Consider the following 13,683-nt stretch of genomic DNA (forward strand, 5'->3'; position numbering starts at 1 on the left):
CGCAGATGAATAATAAAGTAGCTGCTATTTCCAAAATGATGGAATTACCTGGTGATAAATAACGTCGTACGCGTCTTGGAGAGTAAATTTTGACTTTGCATAAATAAGAGTTGGGCGATTGTGATCTTTGTTTTGACTTCGCTCATTTCATTGTCAAACTTTATAACACTTGACAGAAAAAGAAACTTACAAAAACCCGGTATCTTGCCATCATTTGACACAGATGCTTCACTGTTTGGCGAGTAAACATGCCGCGGTAACTTAATCACGGCGCCCGCTGAATTCCGGCCATGTCACTTTCGATTTTGCAATTTACTTGAACGTAGCAAAAATCTCCCAAAATGTTTGTCGCTGATCGGTTTAAAATTAATGTTCTTTTCATGTCGTAAATATTTTATTCTCGATCGACCGTCCGGGAAACTTCCTTCTGCTCTTTCTGAAAACTGTGTATCAATATTTATTTGCTTTTTCATCAATATTTGTTTTGCATAAAGCACGCTAACAGAATCTGTACATTTGTTAGCGTTAATAGTATTTTCGGTCAGATGTTTCTGTTTTTTATGAGGGGTTTATTGTTTTGGTCTCCCATCCCAACACTAACCCCGCGAAACAGGGCTTGACTTCAGTGAAGTTTAGTATTACAAAGTTTTCGGATGCTCATAGGGCACACTTGTGGTGAAAAGAAGTTGTGAGGGAACTTGAAAATTATCAACATGTCAGCCCAGAAGCCAATGTTTCTCGCTTCTCTTTTATTTGTTATTCTTCAGAGACTGGAATGCTGTATTTCAATACCACACAATTCAGTGCCTTCTGATTTTCTGTAGCACGTACCATAGGCAAGCCAGTGTATCTAGTCTTTTATTGTTCTTATCTTGCTATATCTGATCTGATTGAGCGGACCTTTTTTATCAGGTGGTTGGGGGGGGGGGGTGCACGTGCACCCGATGCACCCCCCCCCCTCCCCTGCGTACGCGTCTGCACAGGTGTCCCGAACTCTCTGGATAAACTTAGTGCATGCTGCGGCACACCGATCCGAGAGAGTACGAAGACCACAGTGGTTATGCATAATGCTCATTGTATATATTAACTCATAAGTAGTTTTATTTTCACTTATACACAAGCCTGAAGATGAAGCCTAAGAATTTAGTGAAGAAATTAGCCATCATGTAGGTTCCTTTTGCCCATACAATAGCACCGTTAAATTTAGCCTACATTACTATTCACGCAAAAAAAAAAACTTTCATGCAGGTGTCATTTATTTCACTTCAATTTTTTACTCATTGTTATGTTAATCACTACACGCTGTTTGTTGCAAAATATAGCAAAATATAGTTTTCTTAGTCCGTTGAAGACTGTAGTTCGATAGTGGAAAGCTCGCTTTTAAAAGTTGGTCAGAGAACGTTGTTTATAAACAGTGAATATCGGTATTGTCACGTTTGAATTTTAAATTGCAATCATCCATCATTTTACTCCGTAAAGAAGTATGGGGTTATAAAAAGAATTATGAAAAACCTCAGCCGTACGCCCGGTCTTGTCTATTTGTGCCTGCGCTTAGTTGGATGGTTGGGGCTTGCGCTCTCTTCCCACGAATGTGGCCTGGGTTCGATTCCCAGACTCGGCGTCGTTCTTGTCTCTGCGACAAGTTGCTCCATGTGTACTACTTTCAAAACAAGTCGCTGCGACACGACGCCTGTTCGGAGCACACGCAGTGATCTCGTATGAGGGGGAATGTGAACTAGTTTTCTAATTCAATATGGCTGACCATATGACGCTCTCTCATTGGTTCATTTATATTTTGTCGCAGCGACTTGTTGCCGGAAGTGTACACACGATGCGACAACGCTGTTTTCTACGGTGGCCGGTAAGGGCCACTACCTGTACAAACTTTATTTTCCTCGTACAAACTTTATTTTCCCCCTACAAACTTTATTTTCCTCGTACAAACTTTATTTTCCTCCTACAAACTTTATTTTTCCCCTACAAACTTTATTTCCCCCCTAAAAACTTTATTTTCCTCGTACAAACTTTATTTTCCCCCTACAAACTTTATTTTCCTCGTACAAACTTTATTTTCCTTCTACAAACTTTATTTTCCTCCTACAAACTTTATTTTCGTCGTACAAACTTTATTTTCCTCCTACAAACTTTATTTTCCTCGCACAAACTTTATTCTAATCGTACAAACTTTATTACAACCGTACAAACTTTATTGTCATCGTACAAACTTTATTTTCTCGTACAAACTTTATTGTCATCGTACAAACTTTGTCATTCTCGCAAAGAACTAATCCGAAAGGAATCTGGGAACGAGCGTGAGTATTTCAAGATGGCGGAAGGCGAAGGTGACGAACGAGATGTGATCGAGCACTATTTTCACCTTGGATATACAAATGAAATCATTTTGGAGTTTCTCAAGCGCTTCCATCATATTAAAATAAGTTTGAGAACACTGAAAAGCAGGCTTCGCAGCTTTGGTTTAAGGAGGAAAGGCAATATCATGATCGACGAAGCCAGGATACGAGCTGTAATTATAAGAGAGTTATCTGGTCCGGGACGGTTGCAAGGGTATCGCTCAATGTGGCACACTATACGGATAAAGTGCAATCTGCACGTGCCGAGAGTTGTAGTTGCACGCCTTGTTCCTGAGATAGATCCGTCTGCTTCTATGCAAAGAAGACGAAGACGGTTGACCAGGAGGCAGTACTTTTCTTATGGCCCAAATTTTTGCTGGCACGTGGATGGTAGGTAGCTAATTATTTTCTTTAATTAACTTGCAATGTATATATAACAATCCTTTGTAATTAGCCTAAGTGTGAGTTAATAAATATTGTTGTTGTTGTTGTTAAGGAATACATTTTGTTCTTGACAGTGAGTGTTTCTGGTTTTTGAGTGCAACTTGTTTTTCGATAGTAAGTCACTTCATTGTATTAAGAGAAGGACTGTGATTCATGCACCAGTATGTACTGTATGAAGGGGGGTTGTGTGGGCAACCAAGTTTCCAACCAATAGTATGTATGAGATTCACCCTCAGGAAAAAATATATACCTTAAAAACAAGTCATGTCTGGACCCTAGGGCATCAAGTCCATGCCCCCCCCCCCCCCCACCTTTCTACTCCAATCAATGTACACTGATTGGAGTAGGAAGGTGGGGGGGGGGGGGGGGGGGCATGGAGTTGATGCCCAAGGGTCCAGACATGACTTGCTTCGTAAAGTGTGCCACATTGAGCGATACCCTTGCAACCGTCCCGGACCAGATAACTCTCTTATAATTACAGCTCGTATCCTGGCTTCGTCGATGATATTGCCTTTCCTCCTTAAACCAAAGCTGCGAAGCCTGCTTTTCAGTGTTCTCAAACTTATTTTAATATGATGGAAGCGCTTGAGAAACTCCAAAATGATTTCATTTGTATATCCAAGGTGAAAATAGTGTTCGATCACATCTCGTTCGTCACCTTCACCTTCCGCCATCTTGAAATACTTACGCTTGTTCCCAGATTCCTTTCGGATTAGTTCTTTACGAGAATGACAAAGTTTGTACGAGAAAATAAAGTTTGTACGATGACAATAAAGTTTGTACGAGAAAATAAAGTTTGTACGATGACAATAAAGTTTGTACGAGAAAATAAAGTTTGTACGATGATAATGAAGTTTGTACGGTTATAATAAAGTTTGTACGATTAGAATAAAGTTTGTGCGAGGAAAATAAAGTTTGTAGGAGGAAAATAAAGTTTGTACGACGAAAATAAAGTTTGTAGGAGGAAAATAAAGTTTGTACGACGAAAATAAAGTTTGTAGGAGGAAAATAAAGTTTGTACGACGAAAATAAAGTTTGTACGAGGAAATTAAAGTTTGTAGGGGGAAAATAAAGTTTGTACGACGAAAATAAAGTTTGTAGGAGGAAAATAAAGTTTGTACGACGAAAATAAAGTTTGTAGGAGGAAAATAAAGTTTGTACGACGAAAATAAAGTTTGTACGAGGAAATTAAAGTTTGTAGGGGGAAAATAAAGTTTGTACGAGGAAAATAAAGTTTGTACAGGTAGTGGCCCTTACGGGCCACCGTAGTTTTCCCTAATTTTGTCGCTGCGATAAGTCGCACGAATTCAAACTGGTTTGAATTCGTGCGACTGATCGCGGCGATAAAATTCTGCCGCAGCGACAATGATTTTCATGAAATTAACCGTGTCACACATGGCGATTTGTCGGGGCGACTTGTCCCCGCGACGTGTCGCAGCGACTTATCGCCTAGTGTGTCCCGGCCTTTACTCTGCTCCGCGAGGTTTTTCTCCGGGTACTCTGGTTTTCCTCCATCCTCAAAAAACAATATTTGAGTTAATTGAGTTCAGTTTCAGTGTATAGTGTCCCGCATCAGTGTCCCTGAAAGACTTGACACAAAGTTCAATATGAATATAATTAGAACAAGGATCAATGAAATATTAATTGATTATTACGTACTGCAGTACGCAGTATTGCTTGATATCCACTTCGAAACCAATTAGAATGGCATTCTCTCTAAGATGGTTAGCTTTAATATGTTTAACTTTAGTTCCATTATTTTTTATGTTCCGCAAAGCTTCCGTAGATGGTGGATATTCAGAGTGGTCAGATTGGGGTTCTTGTTCAGCAAGCTGCGGTGAAGGTAAACAATCAAGAAATAGAACTTGCACGAAACCTTTACCTGGTGCTTACGGAAAAACGTGTTTGGACCAAGAGCTTGGCCCTGAAAGCGAAGAAGTAGTTTGTAAAATTAAAGAATGTCCAATAGACGGGGGATTCACGTCTTGGAGTCCATTCGGAGTGTGCGATAAGACTTGTGGAGGGGGCGTTAAGAAGCGATCCAGGTCTTGTCAAAATCCATTGCCTCAATATGGCGGAAAGGACTGCGAAGGACTTGCGGAGGAAACTGAAGCTTGCAATGTGCATCCTTGTCCTGTGGATGGTAAATTCTCTGAGTGGGGACCGTTTGGAGTATGTGATAAAACTTGCGGCACGGGTTTGAGAAAGCGGACAAGAACGTGTACGAATCCCCCACCGGCTAACGGAGGGAAAGATTGCGAGGGAGTGCTGGAAGAGCAAGAGAAATGCAATACTCAACCATGTGTAATTGACGGTGGGTTTGCAGAATGGAGTAGTTTTCAAGACTGTGACAAGACTTGCGGAAGTGGTATACAAACAAGGGTGCGTTCATGCACAAATCCGGCGCCTGCGAATGGTGGAAAAGTATGTGAGGGCATTTTTGAAGAGACCAGAGCATGTAATACAGATCCTTGCCCTACGAATTAACTAGTCTGGAAAGAATGTCTCTGCTCAAGCGTAGACAGTAGGAATTGGTTACCGAGCAGACTGAGTTTTCTGAATCAGTATTCATAGACTTTGATCCGGTAGTTGCTTTCGGCTGGAATGAAAAGGTGATAAACATGTGTACGTCTACAGAAATACAAGTGCTTGTTACTGCAATTAATATTTACCGAATTGGAAACTAAACCTTTTAGAATAAAGATGAAACATAGCGGTTTCAATGTCATCCTTACATCATTTTCAAACGTAAAAATAAGATAAATACACAATTGTGTGACAAAAAGGGTAAAATAAATGCACACAACTGTTACAAAACCACCTAATGCATATTTTGTGTTGCACTGTCAGTTTTATCTCCAGATACAAATGCTGACATAATCTGCATCGCACAGATTATATTAAAATGCACACCACGCTCGCATCATCAACACCAGACAATGAGCCTTAGTAGCTATGTTCACCAATGCATAATATAATACAGTTCATTTTGGGGGATTATTTGCATAAAAAGCAATGGATATCCAGTTCACTGAGGCATGATATGTACAGCCCCAAGAGAAAATAACTTGTATACTTTCATTTAACAAAACGAGCACTGTGATTGGATGATTCTTGGTCACGTCAATTTATAACAAAGCACTCAATGTCTGGTTCCTTGGGAAACTTCATCTCAGGGAAACATCAAGGACTCTTTGGAAAACAAAACCAACTGTTTCCTTCGGGACCATACACTAATTGTATATTGTTAAACCTCACAACTGAAATGTTCCTGAAAAATTCAGGAACATTTGAACCCACAAATGACCAGCTCCCAACATCAGTGGCTTCATAGCTCATTTGGTTAGAGCGTCGCATCGGCATCGCGAGGTTACAGGTTTAAACCCCATTTTTTTATGGCTTCTCTATGCAATTGCTAAAATTGCGTTCATAGCTGCGAGGGTCATAGCTTCGCTTGATTTCATATACGATTCATTTCATATATCATGATTTCATTTGTTAATTGTTTTGTTGGCATTGAGTTAAAGATGACTGACAAGTTTATTTCAGCTTCTTTTGTTCAAAAATGGGAAATAACGTCAAGTCTGGGATCGATGAAGTTTTAACTGTCTTTTTTCGTTTTTAGCTCGCGGAGAGCTATCAGGATGGTTGGCGAATCAGGCTGTCAGGCGTAAACAATGGAAAATTTGTAATCGATTTCTGAGCGTCTCAAGTTCGGCAGGCACATTCATGCATTCGTTAAATGGTCGTTAAGGCGGCAGGCGCATTCATGCATTAATTAAATGGTCTTTAAGAATGCTCTTACTTGGCTACCAATGAAAGACGTTCAATATAATGTATTACACTGAATAATGATGCACAAAATAGTCGACAAGCTTTCTTTCAAATAATTCTTGACTGTCACATTTCCAATTATTTTTTTTACCTGACTTTGTTGAACCCATAAGTTACCAGAAAATTTTCCATTTGGTTTCAGTGTTGTACATAAAACTACACTCGTGATAAAATGTTGGAAATACAGCTCACTTTGATTTCGGCTCGAGGGGCGAAAGATTCTTGTCGAAGTCCATTACTCGTCGCTTTTATACCAGAGAATTTTTTTCCTTAGACCGAAACTTCCATGGATACATAAAAAAGAACAAAAGAACTTCCCACTACAGTTCCTGAACTGAAAAGTACGGTTTATCGCTCCCTGAGGTGGCTTGGCCAACATAAATCAGAACGTAGCTAATACACAAAGATCCCTAATTATTTTAATTATACCCTATTATTTTACCATGAAGAAAGGGAGTCTTTCACTGTGTAACCACATCCCCAAAGGTAACATGAAACCTGAGCTGAACCAAACCCAAGCCTTTCACCCTCCACTTAGGCCCCAAACCCAAGATTTGTGTAACCACAACTAATATTAAGTCGCCTCCTTGTGTATTCAGCATCTGTGCCCTCAACTGAGTGGATGTCGACATTCAAACCACTCGGGATCTTTCGGTTTTCATAATGGGAGTTCTTACATATTTTTATTCATATAAATCACCATATTGCCTGTATGTTTGTTCCTTTAAAAATAGTTTAGGATTTCTAATATAATATAAAAAAGAGGCACATATTAAAAACACTAAAGATTAGATACAGCTATTAAAGAGAAACAGAAAATTATCCCTTTCTTTTTCTCCAATCAACACACATGGTTTTCCTACATTCGATCAGTAATTTTCCATTCCTAATCACATTTCATGGATAAATATAAAATAGTGGTGATTTTCTCACTATTTTCTTAGCGTTTACGTCAGTGGATTATTTGAAAATATTTTGAAGATATTTCTACTTTCCGGGGTCTAATTCCGAATTCCGGTTTCTCATATTCCGGTTTCCTAATTTTCCATGAGCGTCACGCACAAACCATCGTGCATAGCAACTGCCGTATCTCAAAGGGCCGATTTTGTCGCATGCGACAAGCTCACGACAGGCCTACGACACGACTTACGATTGTCGCAGCGTTTTAGGGCCGATTTACACGATACGATTTTGCCGCATGCGACAAGCTCACGACAGGCCTACGACATGACTTTACGATTGTCGCAGCGTTTTAAAACATGTTTTAAAATGCTACGACATTTCTTCTGACGTACACAACAATCGTAAATCATGTCGTGGGCCTGTCGTGAGCCGTTGTCGCATGCGACAAAGTCGTACCGTGTAAATCGGCCCTTAAAACATGTTTTAAAATGCTGCGACATTTTTTCTGACGTACACAACAATCGTAAATCATGTCGTGGGCCTGTCGTAAGCCGTTGTCGCATGCGACAAAGTCGTACCGTGTAAATCGGCCCAAAGGACTTTGAAACAGCACTAGTACTGTTAGCTTTAATTTTAGTTTGTGGGGCAACCATTCCACTGTACTTCCTAGCACGAAGGCTTTCACGAGATGGAGGTTACACTGAATGGTCTGATTGGAGTCAGTGTTCTAAAGAGTGTGGGGAAGGCATTCAAGTACGACGGAAAACGTGTACCAATCCTGTACCTGGCTGTTTCGGTAAATCTTGCGTGGAGCTTCAGCTCGGGAATCCAGTGGAAGAAAGAAAGTGCATAGTCAAAGAATGTCCCATTGACGGTGGTTTTACTGAGTGGAGTGCTTACGGCGGATGCAGAAAGACGTGCGGAGATGATGGTTCCCAGAAACGTACGCGCAGTTGTTCCAATCCTCCGCCTCAGTTTGGGGGAAAAGACTGCCAGGGGCATGTAGAAGAAACACAGGATTGCAATAGACGGAGGTGTCCAATAGATGGAGGATTCTCTGACTGGACAGCTTTCAGTAATTGCGAGAAAACGTGTGGTGCCGCAGTAAAGAAACGAACAAGAACATGCTCCAACCCTCCTCCATCTTACGGAGGCAAGAACTGTGATGGACCGGTGGACGAATTGCAGGACTGCAATCTACCACCTTGTGTTATAGATGGTGGGTTCACAGATTGGTCTGCGTTTGGTGAGTGTGATAAGAGCTGTGGTGGTGGCCATCAAAGCAGGAAGCGTACTTGCACTAATCCACCCCCAGCAAACGGTGGAAAAGATTGTATTGGGATTACTGAGGATGTAAGGAATTGTAACAGTTTTCCTTGCCAAGGAGTGCAGCAGTAAGAAACACGGTTTGTGTTCATCAAGCTGGCATGTTTGTACGTATTGTTGGTCCTGGAAAAACGTGAAGGTTTAGATAAGGGAAAGCCATGCAGCACTTAAATAATAGTAGATTTGTTAGAGCTGTATATAATTTTTAATATAAATGTGTTATTTGCCAGCTGGGAGGTCCGTATGGGGAAAAACTGTGACCGAGGTCTTGAAAATGCTGCCCGAGGCCGAGGGCAGGCTGAGGAGTACGGGAAAAGAGACCTCTGCTGTGTGTTGAAACTCATTGTGTTGAGTATATGCAGAGGTTGCTTAGTGACCAAATCCTCATGTCATCCTTCATGTTGTGTGGGCTCACTTATTAATTACTGTAAAGGAATTCACATGACACATGTACAGCAGAGAGGTCTCTTTTCTTTTTCTCGTCAGCCCAGCGAACCCAAAAGCAGTCAAACATACTTGACCAGTCATTGGCTGTGATTGGCTGACTGGGGTGTGCCTCTTGCCAATTTTGGGGCTGCCTGATTTGTTTTGAAAAAGGACCTGTTAAAACATTTTGCATTGTAATTTTAGATCCTAGTAAATATGCTATGATTTGAGCAAGAGTCTGTATTAATTAAATTAATGTAAGTTAAACATAGTGGGATATTAGCCCAGTTGACTTTTTGTGTTAAGTTGTGGGCTGTGAAAAAAAAGCACATCGGAAAAAAAAAAAAGAAGACAAAAACCTGTTTGTCCAAGAGGACAGAGGATGCCCAGAGGTGCCTATTTGTTACTTCTGTTTTTGCCTTTTTTTATTTTTTTGTTTATTGTTCATTTTTTCTTAGTTAGCTGCTCTATCAATAAATTAATCCAGCCATTCACTCGTGAACTGCACCCTGTTGACGAATAAAATAGTCTGGCACTGGACCGAGTAAGATCTATTAAGTCTCAGACTCATAGGAGTCAATGGGTTTCAGGAGTGAGTGGTTGTAGAGGTTAACCACGTTAACATTGTCAGCCCATTGAGTCCTCAACCACCTTCCTCCCCCCATTGAAGAGTAAAACTGTTTGGTGTTAGTTGTAAAATCTATTTATCCTCACTCGGACTAGGAGTCAATGAGTTAACTTATTTTTCTATTTATTTACAGTATTTATTGCTTAACATTATTGTATTCCAACTTTATATATATTATATATTAATATAAATCATTCTTATGAAATCATATTGCGATTTCGTGTTCATGTAACTACTCAGCTTGTTTTATTAGTTTTCCCACTATTCTGAGTAGTAATTTTGTATTTTAATGGAAAATAAATTGATTGTTGTAGGAAATACTTTAAAGTTGACTGCTTTTTTGTACGTAGTCTTTTAGATGGCTGTGTTGATCACTATAACTGATTGTTCTTCGGTATAATGGGTCAATCAAATCGAAACATCAACATCCCCACTCGGGCAAACCATGGGCATTTGACTATCCTCTGTGCCCGGGGAGTGGGGAATTTGACCTTTGCCAGTGTGGGGTGGGGAAAATTGAACTGGAAGTGTTAGGTTTCAAACGATTTTTTTTTTGGGCGCTGAAGTTGCCAACATCTATAAAACACGTGTTTGGGCGACATGAAAGAGTTTAAAGGAAGATATGTAGCATTTGTGAGCAATTGGCTTATTAAAAAGGTCTTTAAGGGCCGATTTACACGATACGATTTTGTCGCATGCGACAAGCTCACGAAAGGCCTACGACATGACTTACGATTGTCGCAGCGTTTTAAAACATGTTTTAAAATGCTACGACATTTTTTCTGACGTACACAACAATCGTAAAACATGTCGTGGGCCTGTCGTAAGCCGTTGTCGCATGCGACAAAGTCGTACCGTGTAAATCGGCCCTAAAAGGTGTTTATTAAACACGGCAGGAGCCGACGACAATTTTTCTTTAGTAGGGTATTAGTGGAGGTGGAGGCTCCACTTGATAAGCTCCTGCGTTAAGATTTAAGGTTTGAGTCCATACCTATGCCCGAGGATCCTGCATTTACCGGTTTGTAGCCTTGAGAGCTTCTTAATTATTAATATGGAAGTGTGGTGACCAAAAGCTTGTTGGGTTTTGAAGCTATTCCTTTGGTAAGGATGCGTTCGATTGACCGTATTCTGGAATAGGAATGCCATAGGAATACATGGAATAGAAGTAGAAATCCTTTGTTTTCACGTACATTCACATTAAAATTGTCAAACACCTGCTAAAATGCTATTTTAAACATATCTTTATTATCCTTGTTGCTTCAAAACTCCAGACACACTGTTTTAAATAATCACTCTACATATTCTTATTCTGGAATAGGGTCAATCAAACGCACCCTAAGTTGTTGCTTGCTGCTGTTGGGGTTGGCAGAGGGCTTACACATAATAACTCAGAAAATGGATTATTATTGCAATATTATTATTGAGTCCCATGGAAAAGAGAACATTAAATTTTGTGTTCTAACTTTTTTCTTGTGATCAGGAATGATGAATGAGTGGTGACTCAGTGCTTTCCTCCGACCACCACTTTTCCCCCACCATGCATTAACCTGCGAGCAGATCTCAAGAACGCCTGATCGTATGTTAACCACACATTTGACCCATAAATTATTAATTTTGGGTGAAGTTTGCAGTTTGTAGCAATCTGTTTTCTTTCCGCAGAGGTTTTCCTTCATGCAAGTACGCTATCTTATCCTCTCCCCTAAAATCAAAGTTTCCAATATGAGGCAAATTGCCTCTCTGTGCTGTAGAGGAGCTGCCAATGCAAAAATTGATATATTCATAATTAATTCTTCATCTGTTTTATGAACGTCTCATTTAAGATTGAGATTTTAACAGCTTGTGGCTTGTAATACAATAATAATTATTGTAAGTTGTTTGTGACTAATTAAAGTGCAATTCTTTGGGATGATCTGAAAAAGGATCACTGATCCAAGATCACTTGGATCATGCTGCATCAGATCGGAACTGATGAATCTACTCTGGGAAAGGATTCTTTGGTTCCTTTGATGCACCAGGATCCAAGTAATCTTTGATCAATGATCCTTTTTTGGATCATCCCAAAGAAACACACCCTAATTTGTGACATAAAGAACTCTGCAAATGTTTCCTGTGTACCCAGTCCAAGTTATTCCTTCCACTGATAATAATAATAATTATTTTTTGTTTCATTTTTTCTATCAATCTATATCGTCTTTTCTTTACGGTTTCTTATTGATGCTTCATGGGTCAGGTGGATGCATATGGCCTGAAGAAAATTAGAAAACCTGTTAAACAACTACGGTATAATTATTATTATTGTTTTCAAATGAATGATATGGAAGATATGAACTTTCTGGGCAGTAGGCTCTTGAAGTTCCCTAAAATAATATTTTTTAGCGACTATATTATGGTGTAATGTTGCCGTGTTTTTGTTAAAAATAAAAATAAATCCGGACAGAAATGACAAGCTGTCGATCACACGGTGGTTATATTAGCTTGTGTTCAGGCAACAGAACTTTCATGTAAAAAGATATAGAATTGCCCGAAGTTAAAGTATTTTAGAGTTTTACCATGGAGTAGATTTCGGCGGGTTTAGTCAGGGTACAACAGTTACTGTGCTACAGACCACTCGTTCCCTGGGAACGAGGCTGTCAAATTATTTGTTTGGGTTGCCTGTGTACAGAGAAATTTTGCTCCAGGTCTAAGAGAAACGTTTGGCTTAGTTGTTCATCGCTGGAGCAGAGACTCTTAGTCTTGACCTGTGGAATGTGACCTGTATTTTAGACCCGCCTTGGTAGACGACTTTCGCATGGGTGTGTTTCTGTGTGACAGACTATGTATCACGCAATTCTTGTCACGCCTAGTGGCGCCCAGCTGTTTGAATTTCTATTGGCCAATCAATCCTCAAGAAATCTCGTGTTGGTTCCGTGTTCTGGAACGAACGAATTATAAAACGCGCGAAGGATCGCGATTCGGTCTTTGTAGCAATGTGGTAGTGGGTTTTATTCAAGATGACCGATAGAACAGCACCGACTTCATCCCTAAAACTAGAATGGGTCTATGGCTATCGTGGACATCAATGCAGAAACAATCTTTACTACACAAGCACGAAAGAAATCGTGTACTTTGTTGCTGGGGTTGGTGTAGTTTACAGCACGAGGGAAAACTCGCAACGATTTTTCCTTGGACATAACGATGACATTATCAGGTTTGTTTGAGCTTCCATGTCTTTGCTGGAAAGAGAGGAGACGACTCCTCCTTTCAGCGGTTTTCGAGTTAGCTCATTCAACACAGTTTTTGTATGGGAAAATTTTGGAAATACAATGTCTACGAATCGATTAGTCGAAACCAATTTTTCTCGACATCGTCAAGTTGATCGCCATTACTTAACTTAAGCTTTGTTAGAAAAGACTGCATGAAAAGACGGCTGTCGTGAATGTTTGACTTGTACTTAGGTACTTTTGATAGCTGTCTTTCGAACAAACCATCAGAAAGCTGCATTTTTAGTGAATTTCATGCACCGATAAGTCTTCAGTTTTTGTGATGTTTTTTTCGTAAGATAAGCTTATTAATCGTGAAAACGCACATTTTCTTGACATTATTTTGAATATTGCTAAGCATAATTTACATAACTATTTGGCAAAAAGAATAATAATTATTATTATTTTTTGATTTTTAAGTCAAAAGAGAAATTCAAAATTGGGTTGCTACTTATTTATTTCTGAAATATAAAAATGGAAAAAAGCTTAGAGGCTATATATATATATGTACATTTTTAACTCGCAAATTGTA

General features: G+C 39.7%; 3 protein-coding genes across 3 annotated transcripts in view; all 3 read left to right on the top strand.

The window, feature by feature from the left end:
• The first annotated feature begins 2,320 nt into the window (after positions 1-2,320).
• On the top strand, positions 2,321-5,509 carry LOC138026039 (coadhesin-like). The gene is made up of 2 exons (XM_068873218.1): positions 2,321-2,741; positions 4,573-5,509. Exons 1-2 carry the CDS (start codon positions 2,327-2,329, stop codon positions 5,280-5,282), a joined length of 1,125 nt encoding a protein of 374 aa, XP_068729319.1. The 5' UTR covers positions 2,321-2,326; the 3' UTR covers positions 5,283-5,509.
• A 2,614-nt stretch (positions 5,510-8,123) lies between these two features.
• LOC138025702 (mucin-like protein) lies at positions 8,124-10,230 on the top strand (the record flags this gene model as incomplete). Its single annotated transcript, XM_068872880.1, has 1 exon — positions 8,124-10,230. A coding segment is annotated over one exon (807 nt), but the record flags the coding sequence as incomplete, so codon positions are not given.
• A 2,391-nt stretch (positions 10,231-12,621) lies between these two features.
• LOC138026746 (echinoderm microtubule-associated protein-like 6) overlaps positions 12,622-13,683 on the top strand; it is a 63,083-nt gene continuing 62,021 nt past the window's right edge. The window contains exon 1 of the mRNA XM_068874200.1: positions 12,622-13,099. Within this exon, the coding sequence (XP_068730301.1) occupies positions 12,903-13,099 (197 nt within the window). The 5' untranslated portion in view covers positions 12,622-12,902. The remainder of the gene's footprint in view (positions 13,100-13,683) is intronic.

Source organism: Montipora capricornis, chromosome 12 (genome assembly GCF_036669925.1).
Source record: "Montipora capricornis isolate CH-2021 chromosome 12, ASM3666992v2, whole genome shotgun sequence".
Lineage (NCBI taxonomy): Eukaryota > Metazoa > Cnidaria > Anthozoa > Scleractinia > Acroporidae > Montipora > Montipora capricornis.

Excerpts from the sequence above, each read along its gene's own strand:
- LOC138026039 (XM_068873218.1), top strand. The coding sequence starts at position 2,327 with ATGGCGGAAGGCGAAGGTGACGAACGAGATGTGATCGAGCACTATTTT. Across the intron at positions 2,742-4,572 it reads TTTTTGCTGGCACGTGGATG|CTTCCGTAGATGGTGGATAT; the intron begins GTAGGTAGCTAA and ends TGTTCCGCAAAG.